Source organism: Elephas maximus, chromosome 10 (assembly GCF_024166365.1).
Source record: "Elephas maximus indicus isolate mEleMax1 chromosome 10, mEleMax1 primary haplotype, whole genome shotgun sequence".
Lineage (NCBI taxonomy): Eukaryota > Metazoa > Chordata > Mammalia > Proboscidea > Elephantidae > Elephas > Elephas maximus.
Window position 1 is genome coordinate 23,364,133 of NC_064828.1, and position 24,474 is coordinate 23,388,606.

Below are 24,474 nucleotides of genomic sequence, written 5' to 3' on the forward strand. Positions count from 1 at the left end.
ATTTATCAACACTGGCCTTTCAGTTTACTGATAATTGCCTCCTAACCTTAAAAGTGAGCAGCAAGCCCAATCAAAAACTGCAGTCCCAGTCTCATCAATTAAAAATGCATTCCAGGGTTGTCCTTTCTAATGAGAAGGAAGTGATGCCTCTTTTCCTTAGGTGAAAGTGTGGAAGAAAACGCTAGCGTTGTTGTCAAGCTGCTCATCAGACGCCCAGAGTGCTTTGGCCCAGCCCTGCGGGGTGAAGGAGGAAATGGTCTGTTGGCCGCCATGCAGGGTGCCATTAAGATCTCTGAGAACCCAGCACTCGACCTCCCCTCTCAGGGATACAAGAGAGAAGTGTAAGTGAATGGAATTGCCTTCTGTAACATGATATATGGTTGGTAAGCTCCCAAATATTGTTAGTACCCTGATGATTTAGAAGGTGTCATAACTTCCCCTGATAGATAAAGCATAGGTTCTTTATGAGTGTGGTAGGGGAAGAAAAAAAAAAACATTGCCATCAAGTTGATTCCAACTCATATCAACCCTATAGGACAGAGTAGAACTGCCCTACAGGGCTCCCAAGGAGTGGCTGGTAGATTTGAACTACTGACCTTTTGGTTAGCTGCCGAGCTCTTAACCACCACATTACCAGGGCTCTACAGCTGTGGTTAGAACATTTAAAATCACTTTGTCAAGTATATTGTAAGCCTAGTGATCAATATCACCTTGACCTCCTTCTATTTTTCACTACTCTATTTAGACCAATCACAGAATCAGCAAACTCTTTGGCCAGCACTAAGCCTCCCTACAGCATCACACACTACACCACACCACATCACGACAAGAGGAAGCTATATGCAGGCTAAAAGACTTGAGGCAAGATTACAGTCATTGTCTAACTCCAGCAAGGTTTCTTCAGTATTCTGAACCTTGATGCCTCATTCCATACCTCACCTTTTAAAAGAGGTTGCACTGTCCACTTCCTCTTCTGAAAGGATGAAGACTAATTGGAGAAGTGCTTTGACTTGATTTCTCAGGAAAGAAAGAGAATGGCAGAACATGAAAAATCACAGCAATAATAATCTTAGTATTTACAGGTTAAAGATATAGTTGGTGGCTTGTCTGATTTCCTTGTGACTTTCCCTTCATCGTATCTTATGACCATTACCCTTTCTTTTACCACAGCCTCTAGATTAGACCTTAGAATCTAGAGGATGGGTTTAACCCAGCAGAGGTAACTCTCCAGCCACCTGGCTTTTTTCTTTGTCATCAGTTCTGGTAGGTGAACTGGAAAGAACCCAAAATATAAGCTGTCCCAACCTTCTTAGAGTAACATGAGAAAAAACCAAGACCAAGGTTACATAGCTTGTCAGCAACAGAGCCAAGACATGGACTATGCGCTCCTAACTGGTGGTCCAATGTGCTTTCCATGTAGTGCTCAGAGACGAGAATGGAATGAATGGTTGGTAGGAACTTTGGGATTATGTGCCACCCTATGACTATGTGTGGTCTGCATGATCAGCTCATGTCAGTACTCATGCCTTAAAGTTCAGGGAACCTTAGGAACGCCGTGGACAAATATCCAGGTCCTTTGAGCTTAACAAATTTGCCTCTTTAACTTCTGGAAGGAGAGAGTCATCCAAGAGAAAGGATGTATGATGCCCAAGATGAGCAGAGTAAGTGATTTCATATCAAGTAGCTATTGTCTAATAATATGGCAGGAAGGATTTAGCCCAATGAGTGCCAGGCTTCCTCACATCTCCCTGTGTTGATTCTCTCTCAGCAGCGTGGAGGACGACGGAGAGGGAGAAGAAATCGTGCACATGGGCAATGCAATTATGTCATTTTATTCAGCTCTTATAGATCTGCTGGGCCGCTGTGCTCCCGAAATGCACGTAAGTGATAGAGTTCCCAGAGAACAACTTTGAGAGGCTTGAGCCAAGGACACTGTAGATTTCCTGAACCGAATTTCTTCTTCTGTCTCTGGCATTTCCTGGCATGCCTTTCTCTTAGTTCCTTTTAGCTAATATTAAAAGTCATTTCCATCTCTGGTGCCTGATTCTGCAGCTTTGTAAGAAATGATTCCTGGATGAATCTGTGTTGTGTGATTTCTCAGTGGCACTAGTTGGGCATGTTCACTACACATTGCATTTCAGAAGCCTTTCTAAATTACGTTTCTGTATGCCTCTATTCTCCCATGCATCTGTCAGTTTGTTATACTGTGGGAGCTTGCGTGTTGCTATGATGCTGGAAGCTATACCACTGGTATTCAAATAACAGCAGGGTCACCCATGGCAGACAGGTTTCAGCTGAGCTTCCAGACTAAGACAGACTAGGAAGAAGGACCCAGTGGTCACTTCTGAAAAGAATTAGCCGGTGGAAACCTTATGAATAGCAGCAGAACATTGTCTGATATAGTGCTGGAAGATGAGCCCCCCTCGTTGGAAGGTACTCATGAAACGACTGGGGAAAGGCTGCCTCCTCAAAGTAGAGTCAACCTTAATGACAGGGATGGATTCCAGCTTTTGGGACCTTCGTTTGCTGATGTGGCATGACTCAAAATGAGAAGAAACAGCTGCAAACATCCATTAATAATTGGAACGTGGAATGTACAAAGTATGAATCTAGAAAAATTGGAAATTGTCAAAAATGAAACGGAACACATGAACATCCATATCCTAGGTGTTAGTGAGCTGAAATGGACTGGTATTGGTAATTTTGAATCGGACAATCATATGGTCTACTATGCAGGGAATGACAACTTGAAGAGGAATAACATTGCATTCATCCTCAAAAATAACATTTCATGATCTGTCCTAAAGTACTGCTGTCAGTGATAGAATAATATCCATACACCTGCAAGGAAGACCAGTTAATATGACTATCACTTAAATTTATACAACAACCACTAACGCCAGACATGCAGAAATTGGAGATTTTTACCAACTTCCGCAGTCTGAAATTGATCGAACATGCAGTCAGGATGCATTGATAATTACTGGTGATTGGAGTGCAAAAGTTGGAAACAAAGAAGGATCAGTAGTTGGAAAATATGCCCTTGGTGACAGAAATGATGCCGGAGATCACATGATAGAATTTTGCAAGAACAACAACTTCTTCATTGCAAATACCTTTTTTCAACAACATAAATGACAACTATACACATGGACCTTGCCAGATGGGATACACAGGAATTTAATCGACTATATCTGTGGAAAGAGACGATAGAAAAACTCAACATCATCAGTCCAAACAAGGGTGGGGCTGATTGTGAATCAGACCATCAATTGCTCATATGCAAGTTCAAGTTGAAACTGAAGAAAATTATAACAAGTCCACAAGAGCCAAAGTATGACCTGAATCTAGAGACCATTTCAAGAGTATATTTGACACATTGAACACTAATGAACAAAGACCAGACAAGTTGTGGAATGACATCAAGGACATCATACATGAAGAAAACAAGAGGTCATTAAAAAGACAGGAAAGAAAGAAAAGACCAAAATGGATGTCAGAAGAGACTCTGAAACTTGCTTTCAAAAGTCAAGTAGCTAAAGGGAAAGGGAGAAATAATGAAGTCAAAGAGCTGAACAGAAGATTTCCAAGGACGGCTAGAGAAGACAAAGTAAAGTATTACGATGACATGTGCAAAGAGCTGGAGATAGAAAACCAGAAGGGAAGAACATACTTGACATTTCTCAAGCCAAAAGAAGTGAAGAAAAAATTCAAGCTTTCAGTTGAAATATTGAAGGATTCTATGGGGAAAATATTGAATGATCCAGGAAGCAACAAAAGAAGATGGAAGGAATATACAGAGTCACTATACCGGAAAGAATTGGTCGATGTTCAACCATTTCAGGAGGTCGCATATGATCAGGAACCGATGGTACTGAAGGAAGAAGTCCAAGCTGCACTGAAGGCATTGGCAAAAAAATAAGCCTCCAGGAATTGATGGAATACCAATCAAAATACTTTGGCAAATGGATGCAGCACTGGAAGTGCTCACTTGTCTATGCCAAGCAATTTGGAAGACAGCTACCTAGCCCACCAACTGGAAGAGATCCATGTTTATGCTCATTCCCAAGAAAGGTTATCCAACCAAATGTGGAAATAATCGAACAATACCGTTACTATCACATACAAGTAAAATTTTGCTGAAGATCGTTCAAAATTGGCTGCAGCAGTGTATCAACAGGGAACTGCCAGAACTTTAAGCAGGATTCAGAAAAGGACATGAAACCAGGGATATCATTGCTGATGTCACATGGATCCTGGCCAAAAGCAGATAATTCCAGAAAGATGTTAACTTGTGTTTTATTGACTATGTAAAGGTATTCAACTGTGTGGATCGTAACAAATCATGGATGACATTTCGAAGAGTGGGAATCCAAGAACACTTAATTATGTTTATGAAGAACCTGTATATAGATCAAGAGACAGTCATTCAAACAGAACAAGGGGGATGCTGTGTGATTTAAAGTCAGGAAAGGTGTGTGTCAGAGTTGTATCCTTTCACCATACCTATTCAGTCTGTATGCTGAGCAAATAATCTGAGAAACTGGATTATATAAAGAAGAACGTGGCATCAGGTTTGGATGAAGACTCATTAACAACCTGCAATATGCAGATGACACAGCATTGCTTGCTAAAGGTGAAGAGGACTTGAAGCACTTACTGGTGAACATCAAAGACCACAGCCTTTAATATGCATTACACCTCAACATAAAAAAAAAAAAAAAAATCCTCACCACTGGTCTAATAAACAACATCATTACAAATGGAGAAAAGATTGAAGTTATCAAGGATTTCATTTTACTTGGATCCACAGTTAACACTCATGGAAGCAGCAGTCAGAAAATCAAAAGATGCATTGCATTGGGCAAATCTGCTGCAAAAGACCTCTGTAAAGTGTTAAGAAGCAAAGATGTCACCTTGAAGACTAAGGTATACCTGACCCAAGCCTTGGTGTTTTCAGTTGCCTCATATGTTTGCGAAAGTTGGACAATGAATAAGGAAGACCAGAGAAGAATCGATGCCTTTGAATTATGGTGTTGGAGAAGAATATTGAATATACCGTGGACTGCCAAAAGAACAAACAAATCTGTCTTGGAAAAAGTGTGGCCAGATGCTTCTTAGAAGCAAGGGTGGTGAGACTGCATCTCATATACTTTGGGCATGTTATCAGGAGGAATCAGTCCCTGGAGAAGGACATCATGCTTGGTAAAGTAGAGGGCCAGCAAAAAAGAGAAGACCCTCAATGAAATGGGTTGAGGCAGTGGCTGCAACAATGGGCTTAAGCGTAACAACGATTGTGTAGATGGCACAGGACTGGGCAGTGTTTTGTTCTGTTGTGCGTAGGGTCGATATGAGTCGGAATTGACTCAATGGCGCATAAAAACAACAACATGCCTCTGTTTTGTCAAAATGATTTTTGATCATGGCCGTTAAGACAGCTCCATGTGGAAACTCTTTTTTTCTTGTTGATAATGTTGTTGTGTGCCGAGGAGTCAATTCCTATTCTTAGTGATGCTATAGGACAGAGTAGAACTGCCCCATAGGGTTTCCTATACTGAAATCTTCACAGGAGCAGATCACCATGTCTTTTCTCCCATAGAGTAGCTGGTAGGGTCAAGCCTCTGACGTTTCCGTTAGTAGCTGAGCGCTTAACCATTGCACTACCAGGGCTCCTTGATCATAGTATTAGGTTCCAGGAAAGCAGTTTCTTCTCATGGTTCATGTTTGATATTTTCCAGAAGCAGAGCTTTGCAGACATCCTGAGAGGATGACTTTGTTTTTAGGTGACATCTTCTAAGCCTTCTGGTTTTTAACTGAAAAGTTGTGTTCTTCCCCTTCCCTTCTTCACGTCTTCTGAGGGCTGAGAGAGGTTGGCTTATTCCACATAATGCTTTATTAATCCAGTAGGCTTGTGGAGAATGGCAGTTTCTATAAGGGCCTTACGGTCAGACTTCTGGAATGCCTGGAGGTCTGATTGGTCTTCGCCAGGAGAACAGCCAAAACCCAGGAATGCCGTGGCCAAGTTGTGCAGAACAGTCATGCATTTCACAATGTTCTCAGCTTTCAGATCATCTCAACTTATTGAGATAAAATCAAGTCACCATCATGTACCTTATTCCTGAGTCTTGAGTCCATGGGTGCGAGGCCTTTGGAATAAGAGGCAAAATGTATTATTTCACATTAAAAACGGAAATGAAATAGATACTTTACAATAAGGAAATTGCCACAGAGTTCTCCAAGAGAATTTTTTTGGGGGGTAGGGGTGGGTGATTCTTTTTTTATTTCTCGCTTCATAATAGATTTTATTTAGCTGAACAGTCAAAATAATCTATAGATCTTATTTAAATTTTACCAGTTATTCCACTAATTAACTTTTTCTGGTCCAAGATCCAGTCCAGAATCTCCTTTAAATCTAGAAGTGTTCCTCTCTCTGTCTTTGACTTTCCTGACCTTGACACTTCTGACGAGTACTGGCCCGTTATTTTGTAGATGTCTTTGAGAGAATTTTTTATTGTTTTATTGGTAGCTGTTCTTCTGACTTAATCCAACCCTGGATTTTCCAACTTTTTTCTTTTATAACTAAAGCAAGGCCTTCTCACAACAGGCTGTGGGGGCTGAGGAGGGGTCACTTATCTCTTTATTAAGGCATTTACTGTATCATTTGTTCGTGTTAATTGCCTCTGTTCTCCCATTTCTGAGGCCCAGAAAATGTGTACCTTTTGCCAGCATTCTTGTCTCTAGAGGAAGCTGAAGTCTTATCCACTGTTGCCTACGTGAAAACTCTTAGTACATATGTTGCTGAATACTGCCTAAAACCAAAAAAAAAAAAAAAAAATACCTCATTGCTATCAAGTTGATTCTGACTCATAGAGACCCTATAGGACAGAGTAGAACTGCCCCATAGGGTTTCCAAGGCTATAAATCTTTGGAGAAGAAACTGCCACATCTTTCTCCAGCAGAGCAGCTGGTGGGTTTGAACGGCCAACCTCTTGGTTAGCAGCCAAATGCTTTAACCACTGTGCCACCAAGACTCATTGAATACCGCCTTGAGTATTAAAAATTATAAAATGCTTTAAGGAGAGTCAATACTGAGGCATAACCTCCACGTAAGTATTCACCATATTCATAAAAGGGGAAAGATAAGATATGCACCTATCACGTTAAGGAACCCAGAAGTCAAAAGCAGACGGTGACTCACTGTCTTCATTTTTTAGGTAAAGTTGAAACGTTGTCTAAGTACAATTGCTTTAGTCCTTGAGCTAAAAATAAAGGGAAAACCACATACCAAAATTTCAACGGTTTCACTGTTTTTGCTCTAAAAGAAGAGTCTTTGAGATTCTACTTGTGTCTCAACCTAAAGTCTTAAAATTAAGCTTTTGTGAGTCTTTGAGCCCCATGAAGAATGAAGCATCATGAGCGAGAGAGTAAATAGTTGCTTTTAATGTAAAAACAGGGAAAAAAAGATAGTCATTTAAATTAGAAAAAGATGCTTGGTTGTGTGTATGTGTATAGTTACCTTTTAACAGCTTTATTGAGGTATGATTCATATATCATATAATTTACCCATTTAAATTGTACAGTTCAGTGGTTTTTAGTGTGTTCACAGAGTTGTGCAACCTTCAAAACAGTCAATTTTAGTACATTTTTATCACCTCAAAAAGAAACCTCATGCCCTGTAGCTATCATTTCCTGTCCCTTCACACCTTCCCCCCACACCAGCCCAGAGCAACCACTAATCTACTTTCTTCTCTATAGATTTCCCAGGTCTGAACATTGCATATGAGTGAAATAATATATATAATATATGGTCTTTGGTGACTGGCTTCTTTCACTTAGCGTAATATCTTCAAGGTTCATCTACGTTGTAATATGTATCAGTACTTCTTTCTGTTTATGGTTGAATAATATTCCATCGTATAGATTTATCACGTTTGGCTTATCCATTCATCTGTTAATGAACATTTGGGTTGTTTCCACCTTTTGGCTGTTAGGAATAATGCTGTTATAAATATTTGTGTGCAGTTTTTTATGTAGGGTACGTACCTAAGGTCATATGGTAACTCTGTTTAATCATTTTGGGAACTACAAAGTAGCTGTTCCATTTTACATGCTCAACAGCTGTGATGAGAGTTCCAATTTCTTCACATCTTGTCCAACACTTGTTGTCTTAGGCTGGGTCCTCTAGAGAAGCAAAACCAGTAAAGCATATAAATGTATATAGAGAGAGATTTATATCAATGCAATGGCCCACGCAGTTGTAGAGGCTGGAACGTCCCAAGTCCATGGATCAGGCTACAGGCTTCTCTAGATCCATGTAGCTGCAGGGGCTGGTGAACCCAAGATCAGGAGGTCAGAGAGCATAGCTCTTGCTCACAGGTTGTGAAGATCAACAAATCCAAGATCAGCAGATAAACTGGTAGCTCAAGTCCCAAGAACCAGAGGTCAGATGAACAAGAGGCAACCATAGGACCCAGAGTGAGCAAAAAACCAGACGTCTGCTTATATTTAGATACAGGCCACACCCCCAAGGAAATTCCCTTTCAACTGATTGGCTACTCACAGGAGATCCCATCATGGGAGTGATCATATATAAACACTGAGAATCACGGCCCAGCCAAGCTGACACACAATCTTAAACATCACACTTATTAATATCAAACTTTTTTATTCTAGCCATTCTAGTGGGTGTGAAGTGGTGTATCATTATGGTTTTGATTTGCATTTCTCTTATGACTAGTGATGTTGAGCATCTTTTTACTGCTTATTTATTGTCTACTTCTATATCTTCCTTGGAGCAATGTCTATTCAGATCCTTTGCCCATTTTTTAATTGGGTTGTCTTCTTATTGAATTGTAAGAGTTGGTTCTTTACGCATTCTGAATAGAAGTCCCTTATCAGATATTATGATTTGCCAATAGTTTCTCTCATTCCTTTTTCTTGTCGTTGTTGAGTCAGAGGGGTGTAAAAAATATTATTGCTAAAGTAAATATCAGGCAGACAGAAATGTGGTTTACAAATCCAGTTACTTTGGAGCTCATTTAAACTAAGAGGAAATGTAATGTTTTCATGCAGTGCATGCTAGCTAGGTTCTTTAACAATTATGATAAATACCAGAAGGAAATAAGGAATGCTGTACTTGGGATCCATACAAAACACCAACATTTTGGGTTGTACATAGAGAAATATCTCAAACGCTTTTCAAAATACTGTAGTAGCTGATACATAGAGGCAGACCTTAGGTGGACATAGGAATGCAGTTTAGAAAAAATCACACAGAAACTACTCAATTTCTTTAAACTCACTGAGCAAGAAAAGCAACACTAAACTTCACATGCTGGTTTTACACAACTTCTATACAATACCTTGACTTAAATCCAAGATCAAAAGTTAAGACTCCCATTAAAGGCAAAAAAAAAAAGGAAAGGAAAAGGTAAGACTCTCCTCCTCTATTTTTGGTAAACAACTACATGGTAAACTTGGATGACTTTCCTACCTGGGGGTTTCACCTGGGAGTAGCCTTTTTAATTTTTTTATTTAAAGGAGGGCAGTTTGGCACTTTTATACTGATGTCACCAGTGTTAATATTTCTCAGGCTCTCAGGAAGATTCCTGTTCTGTACAGCTGATACGGCATGGGCTGGAGCTCCTGCTAAGCCAGCCTCGGATTGCTCCAGTTTATTTTGTGCATCAGTTTGTGTAACAGTCTGGTTCATGTTGATCTCCAATACCAGTCCCCTCATCATCATTTCTGCAAAAATGTCATAAACCTTGGGAAACCGTGGTGGCATAGTGGTGAAGAACTATGGCTGCTAACCAAAAGGTTGGCAGTTTAAATCCACCAGGCTCTCCTTGGAAACTATCGGGAGCAGTTCTGCTCTGTCCTATAGGGTTGTTATGAGTTGGAATCGAATTGATGGAAACGGGTTTTGTGTGTGTGTGTGTTTGTGTGAACTTTGTCTACAGGGAAAATTACATCCAGTTCACAGACATTTTCAAGACATTTGTCTAATCTTTCCACAAATACTTGAATTGGATCTAAAATGCCAAGTTCACTTTCTGAAGAATCCACACAGAAGACACTATATAGTGTTGTCTCATGTCTCTAAATCAGTCTGTTGTCAGATTCTCCCATTAACAATCCTCCTTCTAGGAAATTATAAACATTTTCATCTCTGTTAGATACTAACTGGAATGCCTTCCTGATGATTTATTCTTGTGTATCTTCACTGTAGGGCTGGTAGAACTTGCAGAGCCATGCTTCCCGTGATTGTTGAAGTTGAGGGTCCCATAATCATGGCTGGGTGGGGCCATGGCAGGGCTGACATGGGAACCTCGCCTTGGATCTCCACACCAGCCCCTTCCTGCACGTGGGAGTGCTCCAGAGCTGTTAGGGGTGCTATTTCCTCCCATTCTTTGGGGTATCTTTTCACTTTCTTGATAGTGTCCTTTGAGTACAAAGTTTTAAATTTGGATGGAGTCGAATTTATTTTTTTCTTTTGTTGTTCGTGCTTTCAATGTCACATCTAAGAATTCCGTGCCCACTCCAAGATCATGAAGATTTACTCATGCTTTCTTCTAAGAGTTGTATATTTTTAACTTACATTTAGGTCTTTGATCTATTTTGAGTTATTTTTTTGTATGCGGTGTGATGTAAGGGTCCAAATGCTTCTACATACGGAGATTCTCAGTAGATCCCTGCATCGTTTGTTGAAAAGACTATTCTTTCCCCACTGGATGGTGTTGGCGCCCTTGTCAAATATCCATCTAACATAAATGTATGGGTTTGTTTCTGGATTCTTTAATTCTATTCCATTGATCTATATGTCTATTCTTGTGCCAGTACCACACTGACTTGATTACAATTGCTTTGTAGCAAGTTTTGAAATTCGGAAGTGTGAGTTCTCCTATTTTGTTCTCCCTTTTCAAAATCGTTTTGACTATTCTGGGTTCCTTGAAATTCCATGTGAATTTTAGAGTCAGCTTTTCAATTTCTACAAAGAAGTTAGCCGGGATTCTGATGGAGATTGCATTGAATCTATAATTCAGCTTGGAGAGTATTGCCATTTTAAAAATGTTGTCTTTCCATCCATGGTAATTTTTTAAAAACAGCTGTTTGATTTGCTTATTCAGGGCTCAGGTGCCTTTCTCTGTATATGGTGTCCACTACAATCAGATTATTCCAGAGCATCTCCCAAAAGCACTTGCAATGTAGATTGGTAGTATCAATATGATTATGTATTTGGTCACTACCAAGTTAAGATTGGTGTGTTGTATTTCTTAATGTTAATGAAAGACAGACCCATTCAAAGTAGTGGCTTTCAAAAAAAATTTTTTAACCAACACATAATAGATATAATTTACATTGTAACCTAAAACCTAGTATACACATATTCCAGGAACAAAACTTACCTTTACTATAGGTAATACACTCTAATATTTTCCATTGTATACTAATCTGTCCCATGCTTTTTAATGCTGGTTGTTACCCACTAAATTGATTTTCCAACTCACTAAATTAAAAAAAAAAAAAAATTTTTTTTAATCAGTCATGGCCTGTAGCTTGAAAAACACTACATCAAAGCATTTACTCTTTTTGCCAATATGTCATCATTTTGTCTAATACACAGTCTAACCTGTTTCCAAATCCACTCACAAATGTTTAGGAAAACTATTGTAATATGAGAATCTAGGCTGAAAGTACTAGGTTGATAGAAGAAAGTCTAAATCTTGATGAGGGAGGCTAAACTGCCCCAACTTTCCGTTTCTGAGCCTGTCAACAGATGAAGAAACCTTGAAAGGGAGCCAGGAAAAACACTAGATGTCCTGTAACCTTGTGTCACGGAGAGGGTCAGGGGCCTCAGCGTGTCCATACTCCAGTTCCCCTGGGCATCTCTCATCACTTTAGAAAGTAAGTTACGTAATTTGCTTATTCTCAGGAAGACAGGAAACATGGGATAGGCAAGCCCATCAGAGCTCCATCTGGGGACAGGGGTTCTTCCTTCTTTACTGCTCCTCTGTTCCAGCACATTGCACACACACACACACACACACACACAGCCCTCTTCTCAGAGCACCTCCATTGGGCCTCTCTTCTCTGAGGGGTGGGGAGAGGGGGATGCCTTTATCGCTGACAGCCTTCCCTCTGCCCAGAGGAATGAGAGGTGGCAGCCAAGGCGGGTAGATGGGCATTCTAGTTTCCCTGAGGTCACCGAGCGTCATATTCCAGCATGTCATCCTGGGGCACATCTCCCATTCTGGGCTCGTAATGGCCTAGTTCCCTGCTGAGTGCCTGTGCCTGGGAGCATATGTGTTACCACCACTTTACAGACCATACATGTAGAAGGATATACACCTGAAAATGCTTGTTGGCGCATTTCTGGCTGTATGGATCAAGTGTACACTGCCACCCCAGGATATCTGCACCGAGACACTCAAGTTCTCTCTAGCATTCTCTTCACCCCTTTCGGGCATTGCCAAGCCCACCATTAATCAAACTTCTAGGAAATTGAAATTCATAAGCTATTTCTAGAATTCTAGAGTCTGGAATTGTGGCTCTATTGACAACATTTCTATCATGGTCACTGAGAGAGCTTGCTGTATTGCAGTCACACTGAGAAGCTACCAATAGGCTACACATTTACTGGTGAGGCTTGACGCCATAACTGTATGACCCTTTTAGTCATAGCAAAGGAATCAAGTGACTTTTTAGCCAGAGTTATTCCTTCAAAACACCTCTTCTAGAAAATCAAGAGAAAGCTCTCCTTTTCCCGTGGCCACAGATGTCTAGAGCAATTAGGGAAACATGGAAGTGTATACCTCCCCCCTGTTCTGCCAGAGGTTTGGAGGTGAGATGGGGGTCCGAAATATGGGAACTTCGTGTATCTAATCTTATTTTCCAATCCTGTATTACAGCTTATCCAGACAGGAAAAGGGGAAGCCATCCGAATCAGGTCGATCCTACGCTCTCTCGTCCCCACAGAAGACTTGGTTGGGATCATTAGCATCCCCTTGAAGCTGCCCTCAGTGAACAAAGGTAACAGAGCAGCTCCAGGCTGTCTCTACAGCATAGCATTCCCTCCAGACTCTTATTTATGGGGCAGGCTGCACAGGGGATATGTCTTGGTCTTTTTCTGGTGATGAGAATTCTCCTTTTCTCCTACCTCCAGCCAGCTGCTCTCTCCTCTTCTCCCTTATGTCAAGACTACTGTACCCCATGCCCCACAGGTATGGATGGTACAGTCCTCACAGCCCACTGAACACTTGAACGCCCCTGGCAAGAGTCTAATGGAGTGGGATAAATAGAAATCTCTTGCCAAGGCCTTCTTTTTTCTTTGCTTCCATGTCCCCAGGAATGTGTAGCCAGCTGGGGCAACAGATAGATAGGACTGACGCAGTCGTCCTGCACCTCACAGCCAAGGACTGTAAGAGTTATTTCCTCGTCGCTGCATGGGACAGTCCTCGTCGCTGCATGTGACAGCTGACGTCAATCAGTGTTGACTTTGCAAAACTTATACTCTTTACAAAGCATTCCGTTTCTTTGAGGCACTTCATCTGCTATCCAGGCAGATGGAGTAATTGGAAAGATTGTGTGACTCTGTCACGGTGGTTTCCAAACTGGTGTCGCATGGAACATTTTTGTAGGAGATATTAATAGATGTACCTATCCATAAGGGATTTGGAGTCAAGTAACTTTGGAAAATCACGGTTTTATAACTTCAGGAAGCACATTAAGATTATACAGACTCTGAGAATACCTCAAAAAAAAATGTTGAACCCAGCGTTTTCCAAACTTTTTCAACACAGAACACTTATTAATACCCCGCAGAAATAATGCTCCTCAGAACACCAGGAGTGTCTGAGATTAATTCTGCCTCTGGATTCAGATCTAGCTCCCCCTGGTGCTTAGGAGAGGAGTTGCGGGCAGCTTCCAATCTGGAAGGTCCCACCCCTCCTTGCTCTGCCAGAGTCAAGCACTGACTCGTGGGCAGAGTGAGGTTCTGGGCTGGATAGCACTTCATCTCTGTGGCTCTCCGGGTGTCTTCTGAAGTTCCACACTTTTCAAATATAGTATGTAAATATGCTCTGGCTATAGTAGATGAAGGAGCCCTGGTGGCAAAGTGGTTAAGAGCTCAGGCTGCTAACCAAAAGGTTGGCAGTTAGAATCTACCAGCTGCTCCTTGGAAGCCCTGTGGGGCAGTTCTACTCTGTCCTGTAGGGTCGCTATGAGTTGGAATCGACTCAATGGCACACAACAACAACAACAACAAACTGTGAGAAAATAAATTTCTGTTTGGAGCCCTGGTGGCACAGTAGTTAAGCATTCGGCTGCGAACCAAAAGGTCGCCAGTTTGAATCCACCAGCAGCTCCTTGGAAACCCTATAGGGCAGTTCTGCTCTGTCCTATAGGGTTGTTAATACAGTCACAATGAGTTGGAATTGACTTGATGGCAACGGGGTTTTTTTTTTTTTTTTAATAGTATGATCATTTATCTTAGGGCCTCTCTTTTCCTAGTTTTTAGTGTACAACAAAATTGGAGGAGGAGAAATAGGAGGAGGAGGAGGGGAGGAAAGAGGAGGAAGAGCAGCAGCAGGAAGAAAACAATGTTCTTGTCCTTTTTATCCTTCATGAAACCCCGTCTTTATTCTCCGACCCAAGCAGTTTTTGTTTTCTTCATGGTATTCCATACTTTGAGCCTCTGGCTTAAAATAAGATTATAATTCTTGGATGATCTGATTTAAGTTTCATCTAAATCTTTTTTTTTTTCTAAATCAGGTAACAGTTTTCAAATACTGACAGAATACTTCTTCAGTTATTATACTATTCGTAATGGTTACAGACACGACCCACTTTTAAGTTTAATCTGCCTTCTTAACACTTCTTCCCTCACTTTCTTGTCAATCAACAAAGCAATAAGTTAAGCCCTGATTCTTAGCTTTTGACAATTTCTGGGGCGTTGATACTCCCACCATGGCCCATTTCAAGTTCCCAACATGAGGTCAGTGAACATGGAGTCAGCAAGAGCGTGTACATAGCATGCCATTATATTGTATTTCTGGCATACACATACAATAGATGTAATAACCTCAAGAGTAGAGTTTATTGTACAATATAGTAAATTAATTAGAAAGTGATGGGTTTCAGTATTTATTACCTTTTTAAATACAATTAATTGTAAGCTTTAATTTTTAATCGTGGATATGTTTAACAATTGGTCCATAAAGTTCTTGTAATTTCACCATTTGACTCTGCTGTGCTGGTATAAGCTGGGCCCAGCACACCATTGTATTATTCCCAGATATCCTTGTGGCTTATTTGGAGAACAAACAAACTTGACAGACAAGTTTTTTGTTGCTGTTTGAGACTGTGGAGATAGAAAAAGGGACCTGACGTTTTCTCTGTCTTTCAGATGGTTCAGTCATGGAGCCAGACATGGCGGCCAACTTCTGCCCCGACCACAAGGCACCCATGGTGCTGTTCATGGATCGCGTCTATGGTATTAAGGACCAGCCTTTTCTGCTCCACTTGCTAGAGGTTGGATTTTTACCTGACTTAAGAGCCTCTGCCTCTCTAGACACGGTAAGTTACTAAAACAAGGAAAAGCATTTTCCCCATCGTTGTAAAATTAGTAACAAGGTTCGATTTTGATACAGTTCTACTACAACACAATGGGGTCACATGAGTTGGAATCGACTCAACAGCAACGGTTCTTTCTTTCTGTCTACTTACTACCATATATGTGTCCTGCTTTAAAGGGTGAGAAAACAGTGGCACGAAGACATGGAAGACCTTCATTCATTGGGCAGTAGACTCTGATGTAGGTAAATTTGACCTCAGATATTCAATCCAGCTCCCTCTATTGCAGAGTTTCTCAACCACTGCATTTTGGACTGGATAATTCTTGTTGTGAGGAGGTGTTCTGTGCATTGTAGAATGTTACCAGTAGCATTTCCTCCATACCCCCAGTTGTGACAACTAACTGTAGTTACTGACAAATGTCTCCTAGAAGATAAAATCACCCTCTGGTGAGAACCACTGATCTATTGCTTATGGAAAATGCTGGCTGGCAGCATTATAGGCTGAAAATATTCTTGTTACTCTCACTCCATGAGTTTTAAGTACTGACCATCAGGAAGGATAGCTCTGAAGTCAGAGGCATGACAAAGCTCAGAACCCAAGAGGGCAAGAGCAAATATAAGTTTGGGAGGTAGGGATGAGGTCGAGTAATCCAACATCAAGAGACATCAAGATAGGAGGCCACAGGAGTCAAAGAGCATAGATAGGTGCCAGATGTCCCAAATTAGGACTAAGCAGCAAGACTGTGTGCCACGAGCCCTGGATCCAAGAAGAAAAGACAAAGTGGATCAGCTTAAGTCTAACAACATGCCATTTTAAGGCTGGTTTTAAAGAGCCAGTGGCATATCCTCTTGGTCAGTTAAAAGGTTTCTCAAAAGCTCCAACAGGTATCCAACAGAGGTAAAAGCCTAAGCCTGTGATGGGCGGTCAGTTGGCCAATACTTTAACTAGGATGGATTACATTTGAACAGGTTACCCAGAAATGGAAAGTACTGCAAGCCCCAGCAATGCCATTCCAGTCTGTGGCGTGAGGATGAGAAATGGTATATCCATGAAGGTGTTAAGGACATATGATACTTTTGGATAATTAAAACAATGCTTCCACAGCTACTTTTGTTTTGAGCTTTTCTATACATTTTTTCTGTAAATTCTATGATTTAAAAAAATAACTTTTTAACTTGCGAGACCCCAAGGTTCTGATCAAAGCATTTAAATTTTTTATAGATCAAATAAACAGCAAATGCTATTCTAGCATCCGATGTTCAAACCAAATGCTTGTCCAACTACCATCTATCAAAAAAAAAAAAATTCTGTATTCAATACCTCAGCAAACAGACATTCATACTTTCTCTTTTCAAGACTTAAATCACTGGAATCAAAGCTCTGTTCTTCCTCATTTTAACAACTGTGAAAGTAATGAGTGTGAAATGTTAGCTCTTTCTTCTAGCGGGATCACTGGAGTTCTAGAAGACAAACTTCTGAGCATTAATAGAAGCACCCAGAAATGTGTATGGTTCAAAGAAAACAATTTGTCAAATCATAAGTTACAAAAAATGTGTTACAGATATAATAAGGGCTGTGATAATCACAGGAAATAACGATAGTATTTAATCTCTGTGGATGTCAAGGTTTCTTTGGAAGTTCTGCAGTTTTCAGAGATGGTAGTTAAGTATGCTTCAGCTGTATTTAGTGGCACTCAATGGGTCTTCACTGAATTTGGTCTGTCTAAATGAACAAAATAGAATCTCGTGGATGAGAATTACAAGAGAGTTTTAAGAGGGTCATAGGTTTCTGTTCCTTTTACGCTTTTCCCAGGCAGAGTTTGGTTCCCTTTAGAGATGTATACCCTCACGTCTACCCTCACGTCACTTAGCAAACAGGATTGCTCAGAATGCGCATAGATTAAGTTGATGGGGTCAGAGCTCTACTTTCTCTCTGTAAAAAGCTATCACAATACCAGTGAGTCTGAGTGATTACTTGGCCTGTAAAAAAAAAAAAAAATACCCAGTGCCTATTATGAATTAACTAATCTTAAAATCACTAGAGGACAATTTACCCCATAAGGTAAGAAAAGAGAGCAAACAGCAGAATATGTTGTAGCCTGGCAATTGGACTTTGAAAACCTCAGGGTTGTTGTTAGATGCTCACCAGTTGATTTTAATAAAGGTTCAGAATTCTTCTTTGAAGAGAATAGGTGATGTTTTTAAGGTCATTTGGGATGAATTAGGACCAGCCAGCCAGCCTGTGTTTTTCTTCTGTTTGTTGGTTTTTTTGTTTTGTTTTTCTTTTAACCTAATTTTTTTTTTCCACTTACAATGCAAAAGAGAAATAGATCTGCCAACAAGATGGAAAGTTGTCCCCTCTGTTGCTTTGAATGCTGTGAAATAGTGAAACACATAAGCTCCCTTGGCATGCTCCCTGGGAGCTCAATGCGCAGGGTAACCTTTACTGTGTTTTTCCCAGGGAGATTAACCAGTGTCCCAATCCCCTTTCCCTAGGTGTCCCTAAGCACCACGGAGGCTGCGCTTGCATTAAATAGGTATATATGCTCTGCGGTTCTCCCACTCCTCACAAGATGTGCCCCTCTATTCGCCGGGACGGAACACTGTACATCTTTGATTGATTCTACACTGCAAACAATATACAGGCTTTCCAAGGGACGTTCCCTCACCAAAGCACAGAGGGATACCATAGAAGAGTGTTTGCTTGCCATTTGCAAGTAAGTCCTCCCAGCCATGCTTCTGTTTATGCATTTAATTGTATAATCTAAAACCTGGTGAATCTAGCCTGAGGAATCTTCTAGAACTTTGCTGCACACCAGCCCGCCACCAAAATCTCCTCTTAGGATGTGTTGGGTCTCTATATTTTGCCACTGGCCTCTTCCTGGAGGTTCATCTCTCACTGTTGGAATGGGAGGAGGGAGGTCACAGGCTTACGCTGGTTTTAGCCCTTGAGGTTTGGTAGACCAGGAGATAAGAGTCTCTTTCGGGCCTGAAGTATTCCGATAAAGAGCCAATATTTTCGTTCCCAAGGGAGAGCCAGAGGCAGACTTTTTCATCTCTGATGTGAGAACCTCTTTACAGAGAGACCAGATCCTAATAGCAGGAATCAAAGCATCCCACGTCCAGCCTTTCTATGGAAAGAAAGAACCCCAGTCACAGTGGGGAGTTAAAGACAATAGTTTCCATCACTGTAAATGGGGATCTGAGCCCACTGAGGGAAAACGGTAAGGTCATCCCAAGAGGATTGGGTCCTCAGGAAGTTAGGTCTGGCAGGGTCAAAGGAAGAAGGGACTTCTAATAGAAGGTCTCAGCACCATGGGTCAGGACCATGACCTGTCTTAAACCAGTGGTTTTCTACCTCAGCTGCATATTAGAATAACCTGGAGAGCTACAAAAATATCCCTGTGCCTAGGCTACACCCCAGACCAAAAAATAAAGTCTTTAGGGGTAAGACTCAGGACTCAGTTGTTTTTTGAAACTCCCCAGGTGATTCTAATGTGCAACTAAGGTTGAGAAGCACTGCTTTAGACTGTCCTAGATAGAGGATCCACAGGCTTCCTCCTAGGGCCCAGCTGGGTTTGGACCTCATTCTTATCGCATGAGTTGGGTTTCCTGATTCCATAAGAAATGATTACGCATCGAGGGGCTGGGGCTACTTAGAGGAAGGCAGCTCATCACACCTTTTCGAACATCAAGCTTAAAGATAATCTCACACTTATACTTCAAATATAGCATTGGTGGTACATTTTAAATGCTTTATTAAAATTGATTTGTATCCACATTTTTATTTCTAAGGCCTACAGGCTTCAACTCCTTTAGGGGACAGGCTGTGTCCAAAGAAAGAAAATTTCATTGCAAAATACTATTTGGGGGTCAGAGATAGAAAGTGGAGGGTAGGAGAGGTTCCCAGGCCCTGGGCCCCAAAAGGTGCTCCTCCCTGAGATGCCCTGCCAAAATCAAATCCTATACTTTGACACTAATTCATCTGTTCCAAGATTATTATAATAAATGGCAGAGAATTGAGCTAATTAGAATGTTTTTGGTCTCGGAAGAGAGTCAAAGGTTGGTAACAGGTGGAATAACTAGTAAACACTGTATGCACCAACTTACAGTAAGAAAAGAAGGCATGGCCGTGCCTACCTTGCTTATCGGGTAATCTGTCCCTGTTTGGTAAACACACTTACAGTCTGCTAGGAATTAATAGGGCACCTGGGGTTTCCTCTCTGCCATGGTGAAAGGAAGAATAATGGCTCCACTACTTGTTTATATGGGCCTCTATTTTCCTTCTCAGTGGTGGCAAAGGGAAAAAATAATGAGTTTGCACAAAAAGAAATCCTTTGTATCAGAATTGATTCTGTAATTGGCTAATCACTGTGTCAATAGCATCTGCAGATCTTGTTCTACCTTTTGTTAGATCTGGATTCAGAATGTGTCTAAGGAATCAATCAGTGAGCCCTGTTTTCCAGTATAAGCTATTTCCTAGAAATGAAGCCAACTTGGTGAGATCGATGTTAGTGCCAAGATTCTTAAAGACATCAGGCCATGGGAAAATTTGAATTTTACATCAAGCCAAGATATAGCGTATAGCTATATTACTGTAATTTTGGGGGGCTTCTACCACTCCTCCTCTTGGAAATATGAGCTGTAAATATAGCACACAAACTCACACTTAGCTAGATTTTTTATTGTTTATTGTTCATAAATTAGAAATTAATAGAGTTAGGGGTTCATTTTACTCCTTGATTTTATCCACATTTATCAGTCTGGGTGATACAGTTAATTAGCTGAACGATGCTGGAAAAATCAAGTAAGTTTACATTCAGAGACAAGGCTATTTACTTGCTGTATGTTTTGACCAACACTTTTCATCTCAGGGCTTTTTATCACAAGGCCAATGTGTGAAAAACAAAAAATGAAAAGTTGTAAAATAGACTAGTTTTATTTTTTATCTCCGTTCGACTCCCTCCAAGGCCTTCTCCCCAGCATTGCAACATTTAAGCCACGTTTATTAGATTTGCCTCCATGGCTCCTCAGGTATCTATGGAAGGAATTCAGGGGCTTTATGACGTAAACTTATATGCCAAATTGCATATATGTGTGTGCACTTTTCTGTGGAGAGTCCGTAAGTTCCACTAGATTGTTTAAAGTTTTGGGAACCTAAAATTTAAAACCAAAAAAAGACTAAATCAGTGTTATTTAGATCTCCTCTATCTCAAAATTTACTTGCCAAGGATTGCGCTAAATTCTAAGGCGCTGAACTTAACCCAAAGAAATCGTTCCAGTAGTGGGAATTTCATGGACCAGATCATAACCCAGAATGCCTTAAAATTCCCTTCAGATCACACCATTAGATGGCCTCACAGTCCACCTGTGCTTTCTCCCTTTGGAGAGTTCAAGGGGAACTGGTCCTTCTTTACATTCTTTGGACAAAATCAGGGACAATATTTTGAGTGTGCATAATAAAGCACGAACATTTTATCACATGGTGATTAGAATTTAACCTTAGATATCTCAATCATCAGCACAACTCCTCTTTCTGTACTTTATACTCAATTTTTAAAGTGTTTTACCAGCAGTTATGATTTATCCAAGACCTGGTGTTTTAGGAGCTACATGTTTTGAGGCTTAGCTCTAATATATAGTTATGGTTGAGTCTCTCTCTCTCTCTCTCTCTCTCTTTCAGTCACTCTCTTTCTTTTACAATTTTTTTTTTTTCCTTATTCCATCCTGCAGTCACTTGAGGCCTTCCATGTTACAACAGCTTCTGCGACGTCTTGTTTTTGATGTGCCACTCCTTAACGAATACTGCAAAATGCCTCTCAAGGTAAACATCTCTATTGATACAGAAACACAGTCCAGGCCACAGGAAACATGCCTTGTAAAACATAATGTCTTCACAACTGGGGAGTAAAATACACATTTAAATGGGTTTTATTCTTTTAAGTTAATAGTTAGCAGTATACCAAAACCAACCCACTGCCATCAAGTCGGTTCCGACTCACAGAGACCCAATAGGACAGAGTATAACTGCCCCATAGGGTTTCTAAGTAAAGACTGGTGGATTTGAACTGCTGACCTTTTGGTTAGCAGGCAAGCTCTTAACCACTGCACCACCAGGGCTCCAGCTAGCAAGACACAGCCCACAAAATCAAACCCATTTATGAATGTCCAGTTAGGAAAGAGAAGATTTGCTAGATCCATTAACTGGTCCTATTTTCTTTAACTGTGTTCCACTGACCACTTGTTATTTCACAGAGGTTAGGAAGGGGACTTGGATATTGAGTTCTCCTGCCCTAATTAGGTTTTTCAGAGTATTTGCAATTTCAAAAAGCTTTGAAGGCCCTGTGGTTTTTTCATGTAAGTACAGAAACTAAAATGTCCTTTTTCTATTCCATACTGTTTTGTGCATTTTTGGTAAAAGATACTCTTTTTTGTGTGTTTGTTTTCTACTTTTTTTTTTTTTTTTTTTTAATGAAAAGGTGAAGCCACAGAGCCCTTTGTTGGCTCATTCCCGATTTTCTCATAAATAATAAATATTTCATCAGTGAAACTGGAAGCATCTGGGCTTGGCTGGGAGTGCACCAGGATCAGCGGCTGCCCAGCAGGTCAATATTCTTCATTTTCTGCCTCTGAGGCACCTGCCATGTTAGCATATGCAAAATTATCAGCAGTGCCAGCCACACCTGAAAATTCTGTCTAGTGATTTTAACAGAGCTTTTCCTTCTTCTCATAAATAGTCCAAACAAGGATTTTAAGAGCATTTTACTAGGATAACCAGAATTTCCAAAGGCCTTTAGTTCAATCCCCAGTCTCTATGCCAAGCAGAAAACAGCTTGCTTATTTTCAATGATTCCAAAGCCCCCTCTCCCCCCTCCCCACCCCGCCCGGGGTCATTCTCTCTAACCCTAACAGTCCCTGTTTTTAATCTCAAAAAGTGTGTCTTGCACAGTTTTACCTTGGCATTGCTTTCTGTGCAGCCCTCTGCTGTCAGCTGAATGCTGGCTGCCAAAGAGGCATCATTGATACCACTCAATCAGCTCACTTTTACCTCTTAGATGAGGGGGATTTTTCCAAAAGGCTGTGGATACCACCTGCTTGGCTAAGAAAATTAGCAGTGTGTTTCTGCCCTCTGGTGGCCAGATATGGAACTGCTATAACATCCCTGGGCCATTAGACCGCTCAACTGAGAGGAAGACAGCTGAGAGCAGTAATCACCGTAGAGAAAAATCTTCAGACCCACAGCTTGCTTTCCATCATCCCTTCCCCGTTATCAACAACCAGAACCAACCCATTGCTGTCCAGTCAATTCTGACTCATGGCAACCTTGTAGGACCAAGTAGAACTGCCCATAGAGTTTCCCAGGCTATAATTTTTTACGGAAGCAGACTGCCACATCTTTCTCCTGTGGAGCAGCTGGTGGATTCAAACTGCCCATCTTCTGGTTCACAGCTGAGTGCTTTATCCGGTGCACCACCAGAAAGACCAAAACCTTAACCCGTTGCTGTGGAGTTGATTCTGACTCATAGCAACCCTATAGGACAGAGCGGAACTGCTGCACAGGGTTTCCAAGGGGCCCCTAGTGGATTCGAACTGCCGACCTTTTGGTTAGCAGCCAAACTCTTAACCACTAAAGCCGCCTGAGTTTCTGTGCCACCAGAGCTCCTTCCCCTATCAACAGCGCCCGGAATGACAAGCAGGTACCTCAGAAGAAATGCTTCCCACCCCTGACTGCCTCTAACAGCACACAGTGATTATGTTCAGGGGTGGCATTTCTTCATCTCAAGTGAAGAACACTCCCCTCCACGTTCCCGGAGCTATTTGAGGCACATGAGGAGACACAAGAATTAATCAGGCTGACTCAGCCCAGGTTGGAGCTCCTTTGGCTCAAACACAGAACACTGCCCAGTGGCATTTGAGGGCCTCTTTGTAGACAACACAATTCTTTCAAATGATGGTCTCATTCTCATGATCTCTGCTTACTATTTTATTCTCCTCTGCATGTCTTTGATGCCTGTGGACTTTCTCCACCCACCCCACTGGTGCCATCCTCTTCTCAACTTCCCAGCTTCTGACGAATCACTATGAACAGTGCTGGAAGTATTATTGCCTGCCTTCAGGGTGGGGGAGCTACGGTCTTGCCGTGGAGGAAGAACTGCACCTAACAGAGAAGCTTTTCTGGGGGATTTTTGATTCCCTCTCCCATAAGGTAATTAATGACAGAGTTTCCTGAGCAAAGAGGGAGGACCTCTGAGACCTGAGCACCTATAAATAATACATAGTGAACACTAACTCTGCTTTACCCTATGGTAATTGTACCAAGTACTTTACAAACAGATTACATTAATCCTTCCCCCAACTCTCTGAAATAGGAACTATCATAATCCTTTTACAGGTGAGGAAAAGTTTCAGAGCAGTGGAATAACTTGCCAAATTCACTAAGCTAATAAATGGGAGAGCTATACAAGAGTAAATTACAAAAACATTGTCTGGTTTCAGTCTTGATAACTTGCCTGCTTCCCGCCATTCCTTTCTCCCTGACTTGGTATGGCACCTGTTACCAAAAACCAAACCAAACCCATTACCATTGAGTCAATTCCAACCCATAGCAACCCTATAGGACAGAGTAGAACTGCCCCCATACAGTTTCCAAGGAGCAGCTGGCCAATTTGAACTGTTGTCGTTTTGGTTAGCAGCCAAGCTCTTAACCATTGCCCCACCAGGGCTCCAGTTAGCTGGGCTTTATTGGGCTCAAGCCAAGAAGAAAATGTCCAGGTGTATGCTTGGATGTTGAAATGTGAGATGTCGACAGGCTTTGAAGCTGTTCTGGCAGAGATTCTTCACAGCCACTCATGTGCTATGGAAGAGGCTGTGAGAACTCAGGACTTCTAACTCCCAAGCC

At 41.2% G+C, this 24,474-nt stretch overlaps 1 protein-coding gene and 1 pseudogene across 1 annotated transcript in view; one reads left to right on the forward strand and one right to left on the reverse strand.

Moving 5' to 3' along the window:
• Nucleotides 1–24,474, forward strand: part of RYR3 (ryanodine receptor 3) — a 626,301-nt gene that overhangs the window by 485,260 nt on the left and 116,567 nt on the right. The window contains 7 exon segments of the mRNA XM_049899608.1: nt 161–341; nt 1,769–1,880; nt 12,912–13,032; nt 15,407–15,576; nt 18,072–18,292; nt 21,309–21,399; nt 23,641–23,781. Of these exon segments, the coding sequence (XP_049755565.1) occupies nt 161–341; nt 1,769–1,880; nt 12,912–13,032; nt 15,407–15,576; nt 18,072–18,292; nt 21,309–21,399; nt 23,641–23,781 (1,037 nt within the window).
• On the reverse strand, nt 9,503–10,310 carry LOC126083847 (AP-3 complex subunit sigma-1-like; annotated as a pseudogene).